The sequence below is a fragment of the Gorilla gorilla genome, chromosome 10 (assembly GCF_029281585.2).
Source record: "Gorilla gorilla gorilla isolate KB3781 chromosome 10, NHGRI_mGorGor1-v2.1_pri, whole genome shotgun sequence".
Taxonomy (NCBI): Eukaryota; Metazoa; Chordata; class Mammalia; order Primates; family Hominidae; genus Gorilla; species Gorilla gorilla.
Window position 1 is genome coordinate 28,464,270 of NC_073234.2, and position 23,918 is coordinate 28,488,187.

A 23,918-nucleotide genomic window follows, 5' to 3' on the forward strand; every position below is an offset into this window, starting at 1 on the left:
AGGGTTTAGGACAAATACTACCAATTCCAGCTTTGTCTTTAGAAAGTAGGCAGAATGGGGAACTTTCTTGAGTAGATGTGTATCAAGACAGTTGTTTTGGACCAACACTGTTTCCTATGGATGCCTTCTGACCATGAAGAAATGATTCTCAGTTGTTTTCAGCTGGAAATAATAGCATCTTCCTTAGGGGACATTTGACAATGTGGGGTCGTGGTTTTTATTGTCCCAATGACTGACAGGGGTGGCTACGACTGGTATTTTCTGGGTTGGGGCTAGTGATGCTAACATCATGCAGGGCTTGTAGCAGTTACATACTACAAAGAATCATCTTGCTCAAAATGCTAATGTTCCCTCCCCATCCCCACTCCCAAGAAATATTATAGTCTAGTGCAAAGTTCAAAAGCTTATCATGGAAAATAACAAAGTTTCTGGGCCTTTCTGGAAGGAGGAAATGTTTACAGACTATTGGAGCTAAAGAAAAGGACAGGAAAATAGAGAAATATTCTGACCTTTAGTTTTCCTGCTTTTCTTTGAACATCTCTACCATGAAAAACAATAAAGTCACTGATAACTCTTTTTCCATAGATCTAATCTGATGGAATCTTCAGTTGCAGAAGAAGTGAACAGAGTGGATACCCTCTCTACTCTCCTGTCACTGTAAAATCAGTTCTATGGAGAGAAGACTTCTTCGTCCTCATTTACCACCTCCCTGATGGTTGCAAAGGCTTGGGAAGGCATGTTGGAGTCTTTGACGGCAGCATGATCTGTTTGGCTGGGGCATCTTACCTACCTTTTCAGTCCCTGCATTAATCCCCTCTAGGAACTCTGCGTGGATCGTTTGGAAATGTGAATCTCTTAAGTATTTAATTTTTTTGGGATGTCTAATTTATGAAGTCTTGCTGGGAAAGCCAGTGAAGTCTATGACTAGGAAACATTTTGTTGTACATTATGCTGTGTGTGTGTATATTTTAGTGTTGTGGTGAAGTTATTTTCCAGGTATGTCCTAAGCTTCAGGGATCCAGTTTCTTGTCCTTCTGAAATATATCTGGTTTGTTTGGTCATTTTGAGACTTCCAGATGCCCTACCTCTGATGTTGAGGGCCACTTATTTCTCTCCTTATTCTTTCCCACCTGTACCTTGGCTACTTCCAAATTGTAGACAGAGTGAGAAAGATTTATAGTGGAAGACTGAGTTAGCTATCCAAGCATTTTCATCTCTTTTGTTTTATATCCTATTTCCTTAGATTTTCCATCCATGTCTATTAAGTGACCACAAGAATAACTATATTCCTATCACAAGGGGAGCAAGAGGATGTAGTCTCAGTGACCCATCTCTGACCAAGTCCACATGTTGTGTTATATGTGGCTCTGATGGTTCTGCCAGTCATGATCTTTTTTCTGTGGCGACATCAGAAGTGTATGTTTGCATGCTGTCTTCAACTTAGAGGAGAACTGGAAGTCAGGAGCCTTTTATGTCCTTTTCCTGCTGTATGTCTTCTCTGCATCTTTTTCTATAGGGCACCCTCCTTAGCTCCCCTCACTCTGTTTTCTCTTCTATTCAGGGATATGTTTCTGGACTTTTTCTTCTGCTACTTGAGTCCAGGATGCAACCATTTTGTCCTGCATCTCTCCTTTCCTGTAGAGCCTTTGAAGCATTGTATTTTGGGAAAATTCTTCTGTAAATACTATAACTTTTATAAATGGTTAAGTTATTTAGAATTATCTCCAGTGCTTACTTCTCCCTTCTTCTGTATAAATCTGCTACTTCGATTAAGTTCTCCTCTAAACTTTTAGGTCATTGTTTATATAGCAGAAAATTCAATGTTAGCGGATGGAAAACTGCTTCTTGAATAACCTTGATAGGTCATCCCTGAGTGCACCTCAGGTTCTCTCTTTACCTGGGCTTGTATCATTTTTTTTTTTTTTTTGAGACAGAGTTTTGCTCTTGTCGCCCAGGCTGGAGTGCAATGGCGCAATCTCGGCTCACTGCAACCTTCGCCTCCTGGGTTCAAGCGATTCTCCAGCCTTAGCCTCCCAAGTAGCTGGGACTACAGGTGCCCGCTACCATGCCTGGCTAATTTTTTTTTTGTGTTTTTAGTAGAGACGGGGTTTCAACATGTTGGCCAGGCTGGTCACGAACTCCTGACCTCAGATGATCCACCTGCTTCTGCCTCCCAAAGTGCTGGGATTACAGGTGTGAGCCATCATGCCCGGCTGGGCTTGTATCTTTTAGCTTGTGTTAGTAAAACGATTCTAGAAAATCATGAAGTCCAGATTTAAAGGGATCTCTGTTAATTACTTACTGACAGGCATTATGACCTAACAGGAGGTTGGTAGCAGTAGATCCAAGCATGCATGTTGCCTGGCCTGTAGATTGGCCTTATCAGGTTTCTGGGTGCCTCTGCCTTAAGATCCTGAAGGCAAATTTTGTTTCAACAGTTTGGAAGTCATCTGTGGGTCCAGCTTGACTTTGGAGGAATAAGAAGATACTTCTAGAGTATGGGAATGATTCCAGATAATTTCTGGGATTTGAATCTACTTGAGTTTAAGGGCCTGGGACCTAATTTGGTTTAGTATAGAATTTGAAGAATTAATTTATAGGCAGCTGAATACCCAAAACTTGGGTGGTGGTTCTGTGGTCTGGCTGAGCTGTCCGGGCATAACCTGGTTCTCTGTTATGTTAAGACTTTCTGGGAAGCCAGCCACTCTGCGCAGGAGTGAAATATGAAGTTGTTTACCGAGGACCTGTTTTGGTGGGATTGTTTGGGCAGAGGACTGTGTTTATGCAGGGCAAATCCCAGAAAGAGATAAGAGGAAGCTAGAGAAACTTAATGTACCTGAATTCTTCATGGTGTATTTGCAAACTAACTTAACATAGATTCTTTTGACTATGATAAGTTTGAATCTGTCCTTGCCAAACAACATTATAAGTTTAGTTTTCTTCTTCCTCTTGCAGCCGGTACAGAAAGGTGTAAGTGGTGGCTGAAAATTGAGGAAGCTTCATCTGACCAATGTGGGTGCTGGTTTCTTGTGAAATGTGTCCCTAAGCCTCCTTCTCCTTGCAGGCAGCCACCCACCCAGCTGTCTAAGATAGGACGTGCTCCTTTCTTTCTCTAATCCCATCCTGAGGTTGCCGGCAAAGCCAATATGACCACTACTGAGAAATAGTGATGACTTCTACAAATGCAAGGGTCTTACCCTCCTCTTTCCCTTAAACACCCTCCCTTTTCCTTAGACCCCATTTTTGCCATCCCCCAAATGTGTGGTATGGTGAAACTAATCCCCCGAATGTGAATTGCTATCCTTATTGCCCTATTAAAGAAGAGCCAGCTGGTATATTGTCAGGAAGCACTATTTAAAATGTGAACTGTTACAGAGTAAATAAATAAATACTCTACAGGAATACACTTGTGTGCCATTCTCATTCGTCTTAGTCATCAAGGATGGTTTGTTTCCCCATATGGAAAAGAGAACGGGCAAATAGATGGGTGGCATTCTTTTTTTTTTTTTTAAGTTCTAGGGTACATGTGCACAACGTGCAGATTTGTTACATATGTATACATGTGCCATGTTGGTGTGCTGCACCCATTAACTTGTCATTTACGTTAGGTATATCTCCTAATGCTATCTCTCCCTCCCTTCCCCCACCCCATGACAGGCCCGGTGTGTGATGTTCCCCACCCTGTGTCCAAGTGTTTTTATTGTTCAATTCCCACCTGTGAGTGAGAATATGCAGTGTTTGGTTTTCTATCCTTGTGATAGTTTGCTCAGAATGATGGTTTCCAGCTTCACCCATGTCCCTACAAAGGGCATAAACTCATCCTTTTTTATGGCTGCATAGTATTCCATGGTGTATATGTGCCACATTTTCTTAATCCAGTCTATCACTGATGGACATTTGGGTTGGTTCCAAGTCTTTGCTATTATAAATAGTGCCGCAATAAACATATGTGTGCATGTGTCTTTATAGCAGCATGATTTGTAATCCTTTGGGTATCTACCCAGTAATGGGATGGCTGGGTCAAATGGTATTTCTAGGTCTAGATTCTTGAGGAATCGGATGGGTGGCATTCTTTATGAAGGAAATAATAGGGTACATTTCTCAGAAGGGATGAAAAGGTGGGATCCAGAGAGGAGCCTATGCTCCCTTGTTCACTGGGAAGTCCCTGGTGTGACTGTCCAGAAGGGAACCACAGTCCAATCTGAATAGCCTTGGTGGGCTATTTCTAGAAGTGACCCTGACCCTGTGTGCTGTTGGTGCCTTCTCATATTAAACCACTCTCCTAAGGGCTCCTGGGACAATATTTAATAACACTTTTACTGGGTACCTACCGTGTGGATGCAGGACACTGTCCCAGGCAGTGTGGAGGACTTCTGTGCTATATGACAAAGCACTCAGGGGCGCTTCTGTCTTCCCATCTGTGACTTCCAGAACAATTCGCGTGTACCATGGAAAGTTGAGCCACAGCCACACTACCGTTAATTTGCTCACCTCCATTTCTCCAATTTCCAGACCAATAACTAGATGTATCAGACCCTTAAGGTCGGGAAGTGTATTTACTCTTCTTTTTATCTCCATGGTTTAGCCCAGAACCTGGCACAGAAACTGTCAGTAAAGAAGGGAATTCTGGATGTGTGAGATGTGGGGTGGGTGAAACAAGATGGAGCTGTAGAGGAAAAGAGAGCAGTGGCACCCAGGAATCCCTTAGGACTTAAAGATAACCCTTATTCATAGCCTTATTCATAGCCTCTAAAAACCATGCTCAAGAGACGGACGTTGGCTTAAGCACATGTTGATAATCAGCAGATGTGTAAGGTAGGGCTCAAGCCTACTCCCCAAACCCTCTTAACTCCTAACACTGCTCTTCCTCTACAGATGATCTAACTGCTTCTTTCAGCTCCTGGCTGGCCCCTCGTTGAAATCCCTTGTTCCGCAGCTCGGAGTAGAAGTCGACTCCCTCAGAGACAGAGTGGATGGGCTGATTATGATACTGGTGGTAGCTGGTCAAAGGACCCGCGGTGGGGGCTGCACTTGACAGCCGCCGAGGGAAACACTGATGGTGATGTGGTAGGCAGTTCGGGTTTTCCTTGAAGCTCTTACTATGCTTGCACTTGAACTCCAGCACCATCCTGGTGTACGTGTTGAAGGTGGTGACAGCCGACGCCATGCAGCAGGTGAAGGAGAGCCAGGCCATGCTAGGGACAAATGCACAAAAAGATTGGACAGTAAGAATAGGACTTTCTTGAGAGAAAAATGCCATGACCTCTTCCTACTAGTGGACTAGCTTATTGCCTTGTAGGGATTTAGGGACTTTCCACCATGTTTCAGGTAAAGAACTGTGGGAAGAGAACTTACTGGTTTCTAAAAAGAGAATGACTCATGTAGTCCTAGTATCAGACAAGGAGCTTAATGGATTTGTTTTCACTGAATTGAGTTGTCGGTGCCATGCCCTTTTCTATCTGGTGTGCCTATTGTGTGTGTATGTCTGTGCATATTTGGACTCCTGTTTCCCAAGCTGCATTGACCCTTGTAAAATCTCCAAGATTCCCCAGGCCTGAAGCTGAGCTGTATGCAGTGGACATAACCTACTGCATACCCTCCCTCTCCCACCCCAACACACACACACATGCCCTGCCAAAGATGTCCCCCCACTCAGATGCTGGGAGGAATCATCCCTCTTCCATCTTCCTTTGTTTTGAACTTAGCAGTCTTAGGGTCCACAAAGGTGAGCCTCTGAAAGTCATTCAGGAAAACATTTACTACAAATCAGGAGGTATTATAGGTTGTACTAGTGGAATTTGCTTCATATGGAAACAGTGTGGTTTTGGCTTAAGGGAGTTTGTAATGGATGGGAGAGGAGCTGGAGATTAAGAGAATGTGGATGGATTCAAGAAAGGAAAAGAAGACATTAGGCAACCATATTAAACACATTCCTGAAAACTTGGAAAGTCAAATCCCTAAATCTCCCTGTGGTTCTGGGAAGCTCAGGAAACAGGAAGTTTTGTGAGGTTAGGGAGGGATTTCATGAGGCCAAGTGATGGTTAAAGCCAGGTCACATGCGGGCACTGTGTGTTCATATCTGCTGCCTCTGACAAATGCAGTAGGTTCAGTCTGGGATGCTTCTGGGAGTTGACTAATGGGCGTTGCCTAGCCTGAGCTCCACAGCCGTTAATGCCAAGAATGGCCTGAAGACAGACAAAAGGTGAGAAATGCTGGATCTGGGAGCTGCATTGAGCTGATGCCCTGGCTGGTGTAGTAGACTCAGACTCCCAAATTATTAGCACAGATTGTACCACAGGAAAGGGGATAGGGCCTCACAACAGACGTGCAGGCTTCCTTCCCCAAATGGAAACTTGAGCCCATCACTGTGTCTTTTCAGTGCTCTCAAAGTACTTAGCACTTAGACAGTAAATATCAGTACAAGTTGGCAACTTGCTGTGAATAAAGAGTGCTCCTTAAGGGAGAAAGTAAGAGCTCTCAAAGATAATATTTAACTTGAATGTGTTGCTTTGTGATGGTTGCTGTCACTCTCTTTTTAAGAGAACTCTAAAATGACTGACCCCTTAGTTCTTTAAGGGTTAGAGAATGACCCTAGGGTAGTGAAGTTTTATTTCCAACATGGTTCAGTAGAATAAGAATGGATATAGAAGGAAGTGAAGAGGAGAGGAGTAAGCCATTTACAGAGAATGCAATTCAATCCAAATTTCAAAGCGATTTCTCTATTTCTCTGTTCTCTAATACCTTGAATCATAAAAAAAAGAAAAAAAAAAGAGCACATTTCTATAAGGCCTACAGAATCAGTCTTGTTTCCCCAGGGTGACAAATATACCAGGTAAAGAGGCAACTGCCACAGCTGATGAGCAGGAAAACTGGACAAAATAACATCCTCCCAAGACACACTCGAGGAATCCTTCCTGTACCCCCTCAGAAGGCAGGGAAGAATGGATGTGTCCTGATGATGCAGCCCTGTGTGGTTGACAGGCTCTTGGGATGAGGGATGAAGAGAAGGCAGGGCTTCACCGAATAAGCATCTAGCTGAGGGCAGAAAATCTCGTGAAGGTTGGCTGGGGCTACAAAGGTTCAGGAGATGACAGCACTTACTAGAAGGCCCAGCCATAATTCCAAACATGTGGTCTCCAGTCTTCCGGACCCAAGTTGGCAGTCGCCTGGAAGACTTGTGAATACATCATGTGGGCCACCATCCCCAGGAGACCTACGGAGGAAACAGGAAGGCAGAGCCCTTAGAGAAAGGCTTTCATGCCATCTTCCAGGAGTATGATTTTGGATCACCCTTCTTGCAGTCAGGAGCAGCCTCTGTTGGAGTAGCCCATTACCCTATGCCACCACATTTCCCAAAGACTAATTCACAATGGGGGCTTCTCCTTAAATACACATCTTTGCAATAGGTGACCCCAGACTGTAGGCTGAGAGCTATGGAAAAAGTCTGAGTTAAGGCTGCACCCAAGGCCACTGCACACCACCCCTACTCCTTCCCACCCACACCCCAATGTTGGCTTAATTCTTCATCTTATATGTGCATCTTTCACTTTATCCAAATGGAGACTGGTCTTGAAAAGCTGTGTGTGTGTCACAACTGAAAAGTAACCCAAACAATAGATTTTACATATTGAGAAAGCTTGCAAATAAAGGAACCTAGAGGTAAATCATTTTGTAAAGTACACGGTGATCCAATATACAATTTCGTATGTTACTTCAATTTAAAATTAAAGATGCCTACCTCCATTCTTTAAAGAGCCTTTGGGCTCCTCCCCTTCAGGGCAAAGACTCAAGCCCTCCAGCTAGGGCTTCAAAAGTGGCCAGGGCCAACCACCCTCTCTCACTCCAGGAGCAACTCACCTGACAGGACAGAGGAAACAGCAGCAAAGGCGCTCAGTTTGAGCCCACAGGCAGGGTTCCCAGTGAGTAGCAAGTCCGTTAGTAGCAGGAGGAAGCTGATGAATTGAAGTCCGATGTAGGTGATCTGCGTTCCCAGGGATAACCATAGGATTTCTGCCAGAAACCAGAGGAAGAGGGAGCACTCACCCTGACAGTTAAAAAACTGAACAAGCGGTGAGCATAGGATGCCTATTAGGAGTTAAGACCCTAGCAGCATCTGAGAAGGGGAGAATGAGGCACAGCTGAAACCAGGGAGGAAAATTACTTCATTTCTAGTCCTTTGACGTCACTCACAGCTCCCACTCCATAACCAATATATACCCAAGTAAGCTTGACTGACTGTAAATACTGTTGGGGAGATTTGAGAAGAAATCATCGAATTTTCATAAATCCTGCAGGGAAATAATGTTGCTCTAGTTATCATTTTTTGTCTCTCTTTTTCCTCATTTAATTTTGGGGTGGTTCCCTCCCTGCCTCCCTTCTTCACTCTTTTCCTTTCATTTTACCAAATAATAATAATAATAGTGGAGAAAAAGGAGGAAAAAGCTAAGCCTTCCTACATGGTTACTTGGCAACAAGAGTAGGTTAGCACTGTTGGTGGTTTTCTATTTGTGAATCTTATTTATCCCTGCTGTTCTGTTTTTGCATTCCTGCATATGAATGAAAGTCAGCTCAAGGAGGAATTTGTGTCACTCTGTGGGGCTCAGAAGAGAAAAGTGGGAGATCACAGTGCAGTTTAGATCTGGAGAGGCCCAAGTCAGTGGTAACTACTGTAAATTCCTTATTAGACACATACTTGCCACAAAGCCCCAAGGGAGGGGAGGGGAGGGAAGCCTTCTCCATCAACTGCTTCCCTCCAAATCGGAGAGTGGGGTGACATGGGCCTTGCAACGTGGCAAATTCCAGTAGTCCTTTCTCACCTCTCTCGGCTGGTGGTGTAAGTTCAATGAAACTTCGGCACCTCTCCCCTGAAACATACAAGGTACAACGTCATGGAGCTACTCCCTGGGATGGTTGGAATGAAAACCTTCCCCACCCCATAACTGGTACTGCTCCCTCTGCTCTGACAGCACCTGCCCCGCACAGAGCAGGAAAGCAGGAAAGAATGCCTGGGTGAATGAATGGCACAGCCAAGAGTCAGCCCAGGTGAATTTCTCTCTCTTAAATCTCTGATAATGCAGAAGATGTTTCCATGAGAGCACCTACATAGCTTAATGTTCCCATTTCCCGTGTCCAGAAGAGTTAATGATCTTAGTGTTAACTAATACCTTTTGCTGCCGCTGTACCACTGGACTGAAGGGCTCTAAATTGTTTCCAGGACTGGGGATGGAGCAGTGCTAAGTGGCACAATAATAAATATAAATGTAAATACACACATTTTTTTAATTCCTCTTCCATCTCCCTTTTAGCTGAAACAGATATCAAATTGTTCATGATTCTGGGCATTAGAAGAACTTCAGTACCAGGTGCTTTCTTCCCAGGCCACAGTCACCTTTCAGTGCTCTTGGGCAGGGAAGAGGAGGTGTCTTCAGCTTATTCCTCCAAACCCGAGGAACACACATCGACCAGCACCTGCCTGCTTTGCTAGTGTGCACTGAGGGGCAGGAGAACTGGCAGATCTGCCTTCAGCTCCTTGAGGGCTCTCTTACATGATCAGTTACCCTGGCTGGCTGGCTTCGGTTCCCCCACTTTTAAATGGTAGCGGTAATACTTAGAATGAGAAAATACTTTGGGGCCAGGAAGAGGCTGTAAGATGATCTGCTGTGATGCTTTCATCTCACAAATGAGCAAATCAAGACCTATAGAAACGAAGTTATAGGCTGGGCATGGTGGCTCATGTCTGTAATCTCAGCACTTTGGGAGGCCGAGGTGGGCAGATCACCTGAGGTCGGGAGTTCGAGACCAGCCTGACCAACATGGAGAAACCCTGTCTCTCTAAAAATACAAAATTAGCCGGGTATGGTGGCACATGCCTGTAATCCCAGCTACTTGGGAGGCTGAGGCAATAGAATCGCTTGAACCTGAGAGGCGGAGGTTGTGGTGAGCCAAGATCACACCATTGCACTCCAGCCTGGGCAACAAGAGCGAAACTCCATATCAAAAGAAAAAAGAAATGAAGTTATTTGTATGAGGTCACAGTTGAGCAGAGCTAGGGCTTTCCTACAATATTCCTCTCCCTTCGTTTTGTTTCTAAACAGCAATTCTAGCTCCCTAGACCAGAAATTCTCATAATGTGAAAGGTCTAAATGAAACTTTTAAGGTTAATTCTATTTTTAACATGCTATTTTGAACCAACAAGTCTACTACAGAGGGAGGAAGTGAAAATCCAGAGGACTTTCAACCTTATTAAAAGGGGCTCCTATAGAGAAGGACACTGGACAGAGGTGGAAGGTTCTGTGCTGGGAGAAGGGAGTGAGGCCCACTGGGGTGTGGGCAGTGCTGCACTTCCAGGGCAACGCCAGCCCTAAGCGGGCCTGCATTAGATCCCTTGCCCGCCCTGACCCCGTTGCTCTTATATCCCAGAATGTAGGCTACCTGGTTCTTCCACAGTTTCCTCACAGGATAGCCACATGCCACTCCGGAAGCTCCGGAAGGAGAACCGGTCATCCCCAGTCTCCCAGTTGTATAGTACCACCTCCTGGGTGGATGTGTTGGTATCTCCATCCAGGGACAGTGGCATGTCAAAGCACTTGGCTGCCAGACCTTTCTCGCACAGGGGCTTGGGCACCTTCTGTGTGCCCACAAACCAGTAGTTGCTGAGCAGGGATGTTGTGGAGAAGCTGAGTGATAGCATGCTGAGGATGGCAGATAGGAGTGTCCGCTGGCCAGAGAAGGCCTTCGCGAGCTCCATCTGTAATAGACAAGCACAAGTGGAAGGGAAAGGAGCAGGGGAGCTTGACTCAGAGCCGCCTCGGAGATGTGGCCATCCTTCCCTGCGCTCCCTCCGCTCAAGCCATACTCCTCCAAGGCAGATAGGCACAACCCGCCTCTGACAGTTTTTTCCGGGGGCCGCATGGAAGCCCTGCTTCAGGAGTGGTCTGCAGCAAGCACCCTGAGGGTGTCAGAAAACCATACGCCCAAATGGGGGCCTCAGAAGCAGCTCTCTCTGACATTCTCCTGTTCTCCTGTCTCAGTCCCACTCTTTCCCAAGGCTAGCCACAGAAACTAGAATCCCTCTTCCTCAAGGTGGGTTGTAGAAACCAGAGTCCCTTTCCGCAGAGCCAGCCATAAAACCTAAAAATATTACTCTAACTTCCCCTCTGCCTTCCCGTGTCCAAACTGGCCCTAAAGAAGTTATCTGACCTAGCTTGTGTGACTGTAGGTCATAAGACTCCCATTCCAGAGAGGGTACTGCCCCGCACCCAGAAGGAAGAAATGCACGCTCAGAGAGGCCAAGGAGAAGCAGCCCTTGCTGGGTTTCCCCACTCAATCTATTAACATTGTTAGACCAGGCCAGATGCAGTGGCTCATGCCTGTAATCCTAGCACCATAATCCCTTCCAGAGGTGGGAGGATCGCTTGAGTTCAGGAATTCATGACCAGCCTGGGTAACATAGTGAGACCCTGTCTCTACGGAAAATAAAAAAATTAGCTGGGCACGGTGGCGCGTGCCTGTAGTCCCAGCTACTTTTGAGGCTGAGGTGGGAGGATCACCTGAGCCCAGGAGGTTGAGGCTGCAGTGAGCCATGATCATGCCACTGCACTCCAGTCTGGGCAACAGGGCTATCTGTCTCTAAAAAATAAATAACAATAATAGATCATGGCCTTGATGTCCAATCATATTTCTATGTGACTGTCCATACTTTGTTGAACCTAAGCATAAAAATAGACAATTTTCCCTTCATCTTTGTGGCTTCATTCTGAAGGTTCCCACGTCACGTGAAACTACGATCAAATAAACTTGAATGTTTTTTCTCCTATTAATCTGCCTCTTATCAGTGGTTTTCAGTGAACCTTCGGAGGGCAAAGGGAAAGTTTTCCCCTGGCTTTTACACAACACAGGGATGATGCATCTTTAAGTTGAACCTTACACAGATCCAACTACAGAAAAGTGGTGATTTGCATAGATTGAATGACAGGGGCTGTCCTCTGGGCATGATATGCAGCAATACACAGAAGTAGGATAAAGGTGATCCACCAGATAGGACAAATTAGAATGAGGAATGCAGAAGTCAAAATGAATTGAATGTGAATATGTTAAAATCTTCCATTTCTGCCTCAAATGGTGAGAGTGGAATCAACATAGCCTCCAGCCGGCAAATCCTAGGGAGGATGTATGTGTGTGTGTGTGTACCTTTATGGTGAGTGCCATAATGACCCCACCAACAAACAGCAGGGGGATCATTCTGAGTAGCAGTGATGGATCTGCCAGCAGCCACTACCTGGAGTTCTTGGACCAGCAGATTGAGCGAGAGAGAAGGTGGATTGCTGCAAATTTGATACCACTGCTGGCCAGGCCCTGTCTACTGAAGTCCTGCCCCTTCTGAGGCTCACCCCAAGTCCCAACTGCTTCAGGGAGGTCCCCTAACCAGCACCTTCCATGGGAAGTGAGGCTTGGAAGGGCTTCAAGGACTGTGGTGTGTGCCTTCTTAATAGTACTCTTTTCACATTTATTTTTGGTCATCTCTTATCTTCCCTCCAAGATTTGAAGCTGCCATTAGGTAGCAAAAACGTGTCTTTGTAATTTTTATCTTTCCCACAGCAACTAGCACAGTATTTTACACATTAGACACTCAATACTAAACTGCTGAGTAAATTGAGGGTGTTCTGAATAAGCATCAGATAGCAATAACCTCAGTCAGAGGATATATAAACTTTTTCTTTTTTTTTTTATTGAGACGGAGTGTCACTCTTGTTGCCCAGGCTGGAGTGCAATGGCACAATCTCGGCTCACTGCAACCTCCACTTCCCGGGTTCAAGAGATTCTCCTGCCTCAGCCTCCCGAGTAGCTGGGATTACAGGCGCCTGCCACCATGCCTGGCTAATTTTTTTTTGTATTTTTAGTAGAGACGGGGTTTCACCATATTGGCCAGGCTGGTCTTAAACTCCTGATCTTAGGTGATCTGCCCGCCTCGGCCTCCCAAAGTGCTGGGATTACAGGCGTTAAGCCACCACGCCTGGCCGGTTATATAAGCTTTTAACTTTATGTAAAATAATATTAATACATATAAATATATAATTATATAATAATTGACAAGGCAATTGATAACTTCTGGAAAAGTTTTATGTAAAGTCTAAACTTTATATAAAAGTTTAGAAAAAAGAATTGGGAGCATTCCAAATGCTCTTTGTGATAATCGTTTTTGGCTTTGTCTTCACTGACAGGTAGTAGCACTGACTTGCTGAAGCATTTGCTGTTATAACAAAGTGAGCTATTGGTGTCCTTTTCCCTGCATTACAGATTCCTCTGAAAGGAGTCATAGCAATGAATATTAAACTGGAAATCTCCGGGGGAAGCAGATGGCTGCTTTGGGGCCTGGAGGATAAAAGAGGGCAGTGAACCTACTGGGATGTGGGGCTATTGAAACCTTTGGAGAGGAGATGGGGCTTATGGTTCTGGGAGAGGTAGCAGTCGGGCCCAGCTTCCATCCACTGCTGCAGAGACAATAGAGTTTCAAATGCGAGGTGGCTGTGTGGTGCCTGTGTAGGCTGGACACCAGGTTTGGTGTCCACAGAGCCATGGGTAGGGTGTCGGCAGCCAAGCCCTTGGTCAGTGGAGAGGAACCTGGAGGGCCGTGTCTTCCAGCCTGGTGCGGAAGTGCCTGCCTCACGGTGGGGACATGGGGGAGGCTGCCGAAAGAACTGAAGCCCCAGATGGCTCTGGCAGGAGCCCCTATTCTCCATGTCATTTTCAGCCTAAGAGAAGAGGAGGGCAAGCTAAAATATGAGTGGTATCAGACGGCCGACTTTGCTGAGTGGTGGCTTGGAGCCAGATTTAATTGGACTTAGAGAAGTAATTTGGCAAGTCTCTCACTTTGTGTTAGAGCAGTTTATACAGTTATATTAATGCACACGGAACAGAAAAGAAGCCCATGGTTAGTTGCTGACAGACGCTTCTTAAAGTAAACCTTCTTGAGCTTTCCAGGGGATCCTTCATATCAGAATTAATCACACTTAAATCTGCTTAGCTTAAGAGCCATAAATAAAACCATAGCTAAATGGACAGGTCCATAAATTTCCCTCCCTTATCACACCCAGCTTAATGTTTCTACATTTAACACAGAACTTTACCTTAGAAATGAAACAATTTGTTCTTCAGAATTTCCAGGGACTAAGACAGTGCATATCACAAAGTCCTTATTATTTATGGCAATGAGAAATACACAAAGATCATATGTATGTAAAACCAATATATAAAACATGATAAAGACAACTTCTGAAAAGCAATCTGCTAATATGATTTTACTTTTAAAGGCACTCAACAAATTAACTCTGCCAAGAATTGTCAGTTCTTGCAAGACTCTGGGTGACCTTGACTAAGGACAAAAAATCCGCAGCATCTGGGAGGAGGAAAGATTTTCTGTTGCTAGACACTGAAGTTGCGTGTTGCCCAGTTCCCCTTTCCTAAAATGTTTTCATCTTGGTTTTAGTTATGAAAATCCTATGGGTTTTAGTCATCATTCTCTTACTGTGAGTCATCCTTTCTAATAATTCTTACGTTGCTTGAATAAGAAATGGACTTCCAGGTAAAACATCTTCACTAACTATTTGGTGTAAAGACTGACCTAAAGACTTACGCAATTCTAACTTTTGTGACCTCAGCATTCATTTTTCAACAGTCATTTTCATTCTGGTTTGGAAATTTGTCTATGATCACATCAGATTTTAACCCCACACTCAATCCATTTCAAGTTATACTTGCAAGATTTTTACTCCACATTCAATCCACTTCAAGTTATATATATTTGCAAGTTATTCTCGGGGTTATTCAGAACTAAGAAAGAATAACGAACCCCGTACTAAGATACACCCACTTTGTGGCACCAAGGTGACAACCAATTTAAGGAAGAGGCAATTTGAGAAACAAAGAATAAAAAAGAGCTTGGACTGAAGCTCAAAGAGGTTCCTTCCAGAAGGAGTGTCCACCAGGGAGAGACAAAAGGAACCTCATTCAAAAATCATCTTCTTGATATCGAATGATCGTCTCATTCAAGATTTTTCAAGAATTATCTCCAACACCTATAGTACCATGCCCTTTGTCACATACTTTACTCCTTTCCCCAAACATGCCTTTTCCTGCTAGGATCCGGATACTTCTTGAATTGGAAGAACAAATCTAATTTTGCAGTGGTTTCCATAAAGTGATCCTGAAGAAGTAATGGCCATAAGAACAACTCTATCTTTGTGTATGCAACAGATCCCATGCCAAGGTGACTCTTTACTCTCTAGAAAAGGGACAGAGTGGTTTCTCTAACACTTGGGCCCTTAGATCATTAGGAAGTGCGTAGGCGCCAATGTATAATCAGTAACCCTTACATCAACATATATTAACAGAGTAACCCAGAATTAGCATAGGCTAGGAAGGACAACAGATCGATGAGGCAGGTGCACTTCTTAAAAGAGCCAGGTACAAAATAGCTGTAGACTGCATCCTTTGAGCAATAAGAGGGGAAGCCAGTTACCTTGGCCATGGTCAGCGTCTTGCAGCTTGTCTGGAAGAACCGAAGGATGCCATCTGCACTCCAAGTCCCTTTGGTTTAATGTTGCAAGAATGCAAACTGTCTTCCTATCCTCCTCTCTCTCCTCCTACCCCTCCCCTTCTATCTCATATTCTTTGGAGTGCCTCATGATTAAATGCTGCCTTACAGGGAACAGGGGCATTTAATAATTGACAAGGCAATCAGGGCCCAGCTGTTCTGGGAGATTACACCAGAGAGCTTGCCAATGGGGATCTGGGATTAAGCACAAAGAAGCAAGGACCTGCAATTTGCAGAGGAAATTTTCTTTAAAAAGTAAATGATGGTTTAGTTTCCACTGCCTGCCATTCCCTAGGTAACTGGTGTGAATGGATTGGGCTTGGATTTATGGCAGACATGAAGATATGGCAGGTCACCATCACTGCAGAAGTTTACCTTCCCTCGAGTAGGGTTTCCCATCCCTTTGAAGAAACTCTATTCTCTGCAATGTCGGGGCCTCATGGAGCCATGAACAGGAAATAGCTTCCTTGTTCCATGGGTGGTCTCCACCTTCCAGTTAGAACATTAGAATAAGTACTATTGCCGGGCGCGGTGGCTCACGCCTGTAATCCCAGCACTTTGGGAGGCCGAGGCGGGCGGATCACAAGGTCAGGAGATTGAGACCATCCTGGCTAACATGCTGAAATCCCGTCTCTACTAAAAACACAAAAAAATTAGCCGGGCGTGGTGGCGGGTGCCTGTAGTCCCAGCTACTCGGGAGGCTGAGGCAGGAGAATGGTGTGAACCTGGAAGGCAGAGCTTGCAGTGAGCCGAGACTGCGCCACTGCACTCCAGCCTGGGTGACAGAGCGAGACTCTGTCTCAAAAAAAAAAAAAAAAAAAAAGAATAAGTACTATTAAGTATCTCCCTCTACACATGGAATGCTGAGTGAGAATGTTGGCTGGGGATGCGGCAAAGATGCAGATAGAATAGGATTGGAGATAAATGAATTCCAGGATCTGGAATGTCATGGCTATTTACCATTCCTCTCCCAACCTTCAGGCAAAGGAATGACAATATTTTATATTTCAAAAAAGAGTTTCTACAACGCTGAAAAAGTAATCTAAGAAACCAGTAAGGGGTCGTTTGCATATCTTCTTGCCACCAGTCAGCCAGAAGTACAAGTTGTTCTTTCTCTCCTCAAAATTGTACAAATAGCTGGGCACGATGGTTCATGCCTGCAATCCCAGCACTTTGGGAGGCCGAGGCAGGTGGATCACTTGAGGTCAGGAGTTCGAGACCAGCTTGGTCAACATAGTGACACCCTGTCTCTACTTAAAAATACAAAAAAATTAGCCAGGCATTGTGGCAGGCACCTGTAATCCCAACTACTTGGGAGGCTGAGCAGGAGAATCTCTTGAACCTGGGAGATGGAGGTTGCAGTGAGCCGAGATTGTGCCACTGCACTCCAACCTGGGCCACAGAACGAGACTCCATCTTAAAAAAAAAATAAAGTGCAAATTAATTGGGACACCAATGTTGAAAGAGATTCTGTCGCTGTTTGTGAGTCCCTAAACCCTGCATGGACTTTCATCCTCCAAGCCTTTGCTGATGCTCTTCCTTCTGCCTGGACTGCCTTCAGTCTCTTTTTACCTGGTGAATTGCCTGCCTTTCAACGAAATTAGTCTAAAAAGTCATCTACTCTTTGAAAATGTTTCTTTTCTCCCTAGGACAGACGGCTCCCTCCTCATGATCCTTGTCACACTATATCTCTCTTGCAACACTTAATTTTTTTTTTTTAATTTTAATAGAGACAGGGTCCCACTATGTTGTCCAGGCTGGTCTCGAACTCCTGGGCTCAAGCAATCCTCCCACCTTGGCCTCCCAAAGTGCTGGGATTACAGGCGTGAGCCACTGCACCCGGCCTTCTCACAACACTTTCTGTATTCCATTATAACTACTGCATTTGTCTGAAATGTAACTTCCTCAAAGTTCTCACTTTCATTTTAGAGCAGTCGTTCTCAGTTCTGATGGAGTATCAGAACAATCTTTGGAAGTTTGGAAAATATGCCGATTCCTGGACCCACCCTGAGATTTCATAGTAGTTCTGGGTGAGGCCCAGGAATTGGTAATTTTAGAAAGTTCTTAATATATACCCAGGGAATTCATGTAAAATGGCACCTGTTCAACTCATTTTGGGCTTACATTTAATAAAACCCTCTGTATCCCCCCGGGCCCTTCCTCCCCCTCTTCCAGACTAGCCATGAGGTCATGTTTTTCCCATTCTATATTTGTGCAGTTCGTTTAGGGAATCAAAGGCAGGTTCTTCTGAACTTAATTGTTTGAATTAGTCCACGTTCTAGCCAAATGAGTTGCTTCGGATCCTGCTTTTGTCACCTGTAATGTCTGCTCTCCTCAGACTGATGTTAACAAGCAAATTTGATAAACATGTGTCATGTTCAGGTACATTTTCTGCATCGCCCAAACAACCCTTTATTTGTTGTGACAGAACTCACTCTCCTTTGGAAGGAGAAGCAGGAATTTTGTGTTCTTTGTTTTTTTTTTTTACGGTTGCGTTGGCGGTTGGTTTCCTGGCTAGTAGTTTCATCACAACGCTGGGTGGCGCTATCTCCTCGTCGTTTCCGCTTCCGTCACGTGCTTCCCCCACCAGTCGGCAAAATGTGGGTGGAGGTGGCTGCTCCTCCCCATAGGATCCTTTTATTGATTTATTTTTAATTTGGCATCCTCCCTGCCTGCTAATCTACAGAATGCCGTGTGTCAGCTCTATGGAATTCAGGGCTCAGGCTGAACTTTGGGGGCATCCAGCCACTCCCTATAGGAGTCTTGTAGGATTGTTTCCTGTAGCCCAATTTTTTTTTTTTTTTTTTTGTGCGGCCAGTTCCAGCTTCAGTGACTCAGTAGATCCTCAAATACTTCCCATGGGAAATACAACTCCACGGTATCAGAAAATACAGTTAGCCAATGTTTCCTGATGAGTTTTGTGCACATTTTTCTTGATTGTATCTTCATTCCCTTTCCACCCCAGAACAGTGAACAATTATTTTCCCCTCTCTGTGCTTACACCCTTCACATACTTGCAGACACTTCTCATAGCCCACTTGAGTCACTGTTTGGCACGGCCTGATGTCTTTGGTTTTTATTGCCTCTGCTCATAAACCGCACCCCCTGTGCCTTAATAGCCTGAAGTTCGCCTTCTCCAGGGAAATGGGGATGGGAGTGGCAGACTCTTAAGTGTGTTATATGAGGAGGCTCAGGGGTGGATTTAGAGTGAAGCTAATGAAACTTCAGCTTCCATGTCCCCTACTCACTCCACCTCTTCTAAAACCTTGTTACCTAATTTACACTTGTAATTGTGTACTCTTTTTCTTAAAGAGGGCCTCCAAAATTATATTATTTTAGGCCTCCACAAAGCCTGGGTCCACCCCTTAGGAGGCTGTGCATTTTGTGTGTGTACTTGGCTGCCTGGCTGCTGAATGTGACCAGTCTTGATCTCTCCCTCCCCAAGGACCCTGGGCCACAACGTCTAATTTCCTCTTTTTGACAAAACATGAGTTTCTCTGACTGGCCACAAACATCAGAGCCCAGCATCCCACTCACTTCCTTTCATTGTAATTTGGGCATGTTAATATTTTTTTCTTCCCTTTCCTCTCTTAGAACAGAAGAAGTAATTGCTAGTCAATGTGACATAAATATAATTAGGTTCGGCTCAGAAGCTCATGACTCAGCACAGACACGAAGATTCCACACCTAAAAACAGTATTTAGCTCTGGCATGTTGGACTGTGACTATTCCAAGATGACCTCCGCAGGAATATATATGCACTTCACCATTTATGACACCACAAGGCCAACAGTGGGGACTAACCCATATTTGCTGAGGTCCTCAGTCACTGTTCCCTGTACTGGACAAAACCACGTTTACTAGGCTGTGCATCAAGAGAAAATAGTGGTGTTGGGGCACCTACACATACTTCGTAAATGGGAATGCAATTTATTGTTTTGTGAGTTCACTGCAGGTTAGAGGTGATTAAATGACAAGCGTGAATGCTGAGCCGGAGAGGAGGTTATATACCACACCACTTCTCTAATGCCAAGGCCTGGGGCTAAGGGATCCGGTGTTTTTTTTTGTTTGTTTGTTTTTTCTTCATGTCATCCATACTGGCATCTTCCCGGAAAGGTTTGTTTGCCCTCCCTGGCAGGAGTATCTCTGTCCTCCCAGGAGCTAGATTTCTGACCCACGCGCCATTAGCTCCTTTCTGTTACTCAGTAGACAAAGGCTGGAGTGGGTTGTAAATGTTTCGGCTATCGCCGGTCTGATGACCATGCATGCCCCTGGCCCTGTTCTTTGCTTCTGCATGTCCTAGCATGTGCCTCTCTCGTGTAACTCATCACATGGCTTACTTGTCTGTCATGCTCATTTGACTTTAAGTTGCTTGATATAGTAGCAGCTATGTTTTATTCATTGTTGATCCTCAGAGCCTAGCAGTGTTTTAACATCTATGAATGAATGAATGAATGAATGAATGAGATTTGTAATGCAAAACGGCTTATGGATACAATTAGAAATCCTGAATGAAGATGTGAATAAAGAAGTGTGTCCAAACAGCCTTCTGTTGCTAAAGGAAACAGGACGCTTCTGGATTCACATATGTAAGAGCAGCGAGAAGCTACAAAGGAAGCCCTGGGTCCACAGGCACACCCTAAGCCTTTCCAGGCAGATGCACCCAGAGTTTCATCAAACAGATTCTCTGCCAATCCATTTCCTCTCACCTGTGGAAACATTCCTGCTTTTAAATGAGCAAAGCCCAGAAAACAGTGATGATCTCATGAAATAGTATATTATCTTTAGTGCACAGAGATCAGGAGACAAACAGATTGCTCAAAAACCAGTGACAGATTGGAAATGTTATGTCCTTTTCCAAGCTGGGTGGTCCCCTACTGATTAGAGCCATTTTGGATGATGTATCTCCAAACTTCTGAGCTTTTGCTGCTCTAACTGCAATGTTTACATCAGTGCCTGACCTTATACTCTCTCACTGATGAAGACAAAGATGGTCTTCACACGGGACATTTTCACATTTGTTTCCCAGCCCGGAAGGGAAGAGTAATGCCACCAAAATGCCCGTGCTTAGTGTTCAAAATGACTACATCACTGTAGGACACTTAGCTCCGGGATTTATTCTCAGCTGTAACCACGTTTAAGGGGCCACATCACCTCAAATGGTCGCACAATCAAATGACTCTAGTCTTCCTAACGTAGGTCCCGAGTTTTGGGAACACTTCAATTCAGTGGGAAGGACCCTGGAAAAGCGTTTCGGGGCCTCGTTCTCGTCTTTCCCTTTCCGCCTTTTAATGGAATTGTTTGAGGACTTTTGCTAATGCAGCCATTTCCAGGAGAGGAAGCCGCCTTTCTTCCAGGCCCCAAGCAGCTGGAGTGAATCAGAGGGGCAGCCACATCTGCACATCCTGTGGGGCAATCGCTCACGCGCGGGTGACGGCGCCAGCAGGCCGGCTGGGGCCGGGGGCTCTTGGGGACCGCGGGGCGGGGGCGTAACGGGTGGGGCCTCTCGGGGGTGCCTGGGCCGCGCCATCTCCACTTCCGAGCGCGCCCTCCCACCCTGATGAGTAACGCGCCGTCTCTCCCGTTTACTACGGCGCCCGGTCGCCTAGCAACGGGGCGCGTTGCCGCGGCGACAGGCCGGGCGTGTTTGGCATTGTTTGCGAGGCCCCGCCCCGCGGCCGCCAACCACCCATGGCTTCCTGACCGGGTGGGGCGGGGGTACCTGGGCTGTTTCTTCCTCTGGGTCTTCCTCCGTCGGTTGAGAACGGTGTCCCGGGGGCCCTCCCAGAGAGCAGGGACTGCCAGGGCAGGCCAGGGACCCGGCGAGCCGCGGAGGGCGGGGCCGCATGTGTCCCGGAGCTGGGCCGGGGCGCTAGGCCACCTGAGGCGCGGCCCCTCTGCCGCCTGGCGAGGCTGCGCGGGAGGGCGGAGAGACTGGGTAGTCGGAGGGATTCCTTACACCCAGGCCGGTGGGCCAGGGCTCGGGATGTGTCGGGCTGCTGGGAGTCCAAAGTCAGGCATTTCCCTGCCTCTGCCCGGTAAAGCTATGGGTCCCAGCCTCCCGTTCTAAGGGAAGGGGATGTCTGCGTCTCATTGGGAGGACCCCAGGGCGGGACTTCGCCACCCAGACCCCTCAGCAGATCCGAGTTCTATTTACGACCCAATGCACGACTGCACTGAGGATTTTGGCCAAGTTACTTAACCTCCCAGAGGGTTAAATTTACCCTCAGGGGTAAATGAGGGCAAAGAGTTGTCCTTCTTAGTTCTGTGAAAATCGAAAACAGGTAGAAGAAGAGTGCCTCTAAGCAGAAACGAAGGGGAAGTGCACCTGTGCTACCAGCAGACACCTTGCTAGACCCTTCAGACATCTTCCTTAATCCTCACAACCAGCCTGAAAGAGACGTGGCATCCCCATTCTACAAGTGAGGGTTCCGATTCGGAGGGTTTGACTTGCTCAAGGCCACAAAGCTAGTAAATGGTAAAGTCAACACTGGCAATCTTTGAGGACTGTTCGCCTGACTCATCACCAGGCTGCCACTCAGTAAAAGCCAAGGCACAGTCACCTTTAACAAAATGTACAGATTGCAGGCCAGATTTATGGGACCTCCTGCAGATTGAGGCAATGGATTAAGTGTACTTTATACTTCTCAGGTACATATTAGCAACCAGACGCTCCCATATTCCCTGTGTGTCTCTCCTGGAAAACCACTGATAAAGAACAATAATAAAATTTATTCTAAGCCATGACTGGCTTTTTCTGTCATGTTCACATCCACTTCTTTATCATCTATTCACTTGGGGCTGCTTCTGAATTAGGGAAGCTGCCTGAACCCACACTCCGATGGCTCTTCAGAACCACCAGCTCAGCTCTGCAGTCCCAGAAGTGCCTCTTAAGTTATCCTGTTCTTTCCTTTGAGATCCTAACTTCCAGCTGGTCAACAACATACCACATTGCTCCCTGTGTTGGAGTGTATGTATGTGTGTGTGTGTGTGTTTGTGTATGTGCTAGTTTGCTGGCTAACTGCAAGCTTCATTTTTCTCTCCTGAGAAAGGCAAGATATCTGAGAATGAACACCATTTGTTTTTTTAAGTAATCCTTAGGGCTGAAAGTTGGGAGGCTGGTCGTTTCTGAATGTAGGTCAAAAGCTAAACGAGCCACAAATTCTCTGCAGAGTGTGAGAGTCTTCCTGGGTCTGGAAGGATCCCTGAAGACTCTCCTGGATTCTCTGAGACCAGAAAGAGCTTGACTGTGTGTTGTCCTTCCCAGTTCCAGATCAGAGCTGCCTTCCAGCAGGACCTTGGGGATGCCCCACTGTTCTCTGGCATAGAGCTTGATGTCTGCTCTTTCAGCTCACTGGGGTGACACACAGCTCTATTGTTGCCACCACTACTGGGCCTTTACCAGGCTCCAGATTTTGGCAACAGGAATAATGCAGATGAAAGGAAAAAAGGAGAGGCATAGGGAGCCCTGGGAACAGAAAGGAGAAGGAAGATGATGAGACAAGGGAAGAAGAAATGGAAGTTTTAATGAAGGAAGATGAAAAGGTAATAGGCCAAGGTATGGACATACCAGTTTTATCTATGAAAACTGGGCTGAGTGACACATTTTCATTCCATTTTGTAGAACCCTATAGTGCATTTCCAAGCTCTTTACTGTGACCATGTGAAACACATGAAATTGATGAGTTAGTGTAACCTGTGTTACAAATCCAGCAGTAAAGGTATGTGTATGAGATGTTCATGAGATTTCAAAATCACTGTACCTACCTCCTGGGTGAGGCAAACATTTTGAGTCAGTTGAGAGGGATCGCTCATTCACTCTTGCAGTGGGAAGGCAGAGAAGTTTCAGTTTATCTTCTGTTTTGTCTCAATCAGTTGGGTAGAATGAGTGTTTAGCGTGAGGATGAATCAGGTCCCCTCTTGCCAGCAGAGGGGTAAGGTGGTGTGTGGTGGATTGGAGAGGATGTCCTGAGGGCCAGACACCAGCCAGGGCGGGGCTGGGTGACCCGTGGGGTTTATTCTGTGATGTCACAACGGCAGTCAGGGGTCTCCCTGTTGCTCCCTCAGCCTCCTCCCATAAGGATTGGGGGGGGGGGGGTCATGCTGGGTACCTACCAGTGGCTGGATGTCTTCTGAGGTCGTCCAGATCAGTGCTTATCTTATTGTGCATAAGATTCACCTGGGGAACTTAGTCAAGTGCAGATCCTGACTTAGTCAAGTGCAGAGTCTGGGATGGCTCTCACGTGAGTCCAGCCAGACCACACTGAGTTGTGAGACTCTAGACCAGTGCTGTCAAAGCAAAATGCAATGTGGGCAGCATATGTCG

The 23,918-nt window shown here is 45.8% G+C and overlaps 2 protein-coding genes and 1 long non-coding RNA gene across 12 annotated transcripts in view; 2 read left to right on the plus strand and 1 right to left on the minus strand.

The window, feature by feature from the left end:
- Positions 1 to 23,918, plus strand: part of FAM234B (family with sequence similarity 234 member B) — an 80,429-nt gene that overhangs the window by 38,179 nt on the left and 18,332 nt on the right. For 2 of the 4 annotated variants that reach the window (XR_010129302.1, XM_031000807.2), the window contains one exon: positions 586 to 3,402. The exons of 1 other annotated variant lie outside the window; for it this stretch is intronic. Coding sequence is in view for 2 of the 3 variants with exons in the window: in XM_031000807.2 (XP_030856667.1) it covers positions 586 to 591 (6 nt within the window). In the remaining variant the exon portion in view is untranslated. Of the gene's footprint in view, positions 1 to 585; positions 3,403 to 23,918 lie in introns of those variants that run through there. One more of the 4 variants, XM_031000808.2, reaches the window with a different exon arrangement.
- GSG1 (germ cell associated 1) lies at positions 4,777 to 23,591 on the minus strand. Of its 7 annotated transcripts, none has more exons than XM_031000809.3 (7): positions 23,360 to 23,590; positions 10,432 to 10,747; positions 9,165 to 9,233; positions 8,697 to 8,864; positions 7,858 to 8,010; positions 7,102 to 7,213; positions 4,777 to 5,195 (listed from the first exon to the last, which is right to left on the minus strand). In XM_031000809.3, exons 1-7 carry the CDS (start codon positions 23,405 to 23,407, stop codon positions 4,853 to 4,855), a joined length of 1,209 nt encoding a protein of 402 aa, XP_030856669.2. In that variant the 5' UTR covers positions 23,408 to 23,590; the 3' UTR covers positions 4,777 to 4,852. The 7 variants fall into 7 exon arrangements, with proteins under 7 accessions (XP_030856669.2, XP_004052812.2, XP_004052809.2 ...); XM_004052764.4 differs by having other exon boundaries at positions 8,693 to 8,864; positions 23,360 to 23,589; XM_004052761.5 differs by having other exon boundaries at positions 8,817 to 8,864; positions 23,360 to 23,588.
- Positions 18,407 to 22,336, plus strand: LOC129525952 (uncharacterized). Its single transcript, XR_008670528.2, has 2 exons — positions 18,407 to 21,630; positions 21,877 to 22,336. It is a non-coding gene; the product is annotated as an uncharacterized lncRNA (long non-coding RNA).

What these genes read in the sequence shown, in the direction of transcription:
- GSG1 (XM_031000809.3), bottom strand. Translation starts at nt 23,407, where the DNA reads ATGAGCGATCCCTCTCAACTGACTCAAAATGTTTGCCTCACCCAGGAG. An exon ending in CCCTCCCTTGGGGCTTTGTG is followed by an intron (nt 8,011 to 8,696) that starts GCAAGTATGTGT and finishes GGTTTCTGGCAG; the next exon opens with AAATCCTATGGTTATCCCTG. An exon ending in AATTATGGCTGGGCCTTCTA is followed by an intron (nt 5,196 to 7,101) that starts GTAAGTGCTGTC and finishes ATTTGTCCCTAG; the next exon opens with CATGGCCTGGCTCTCCTTCA.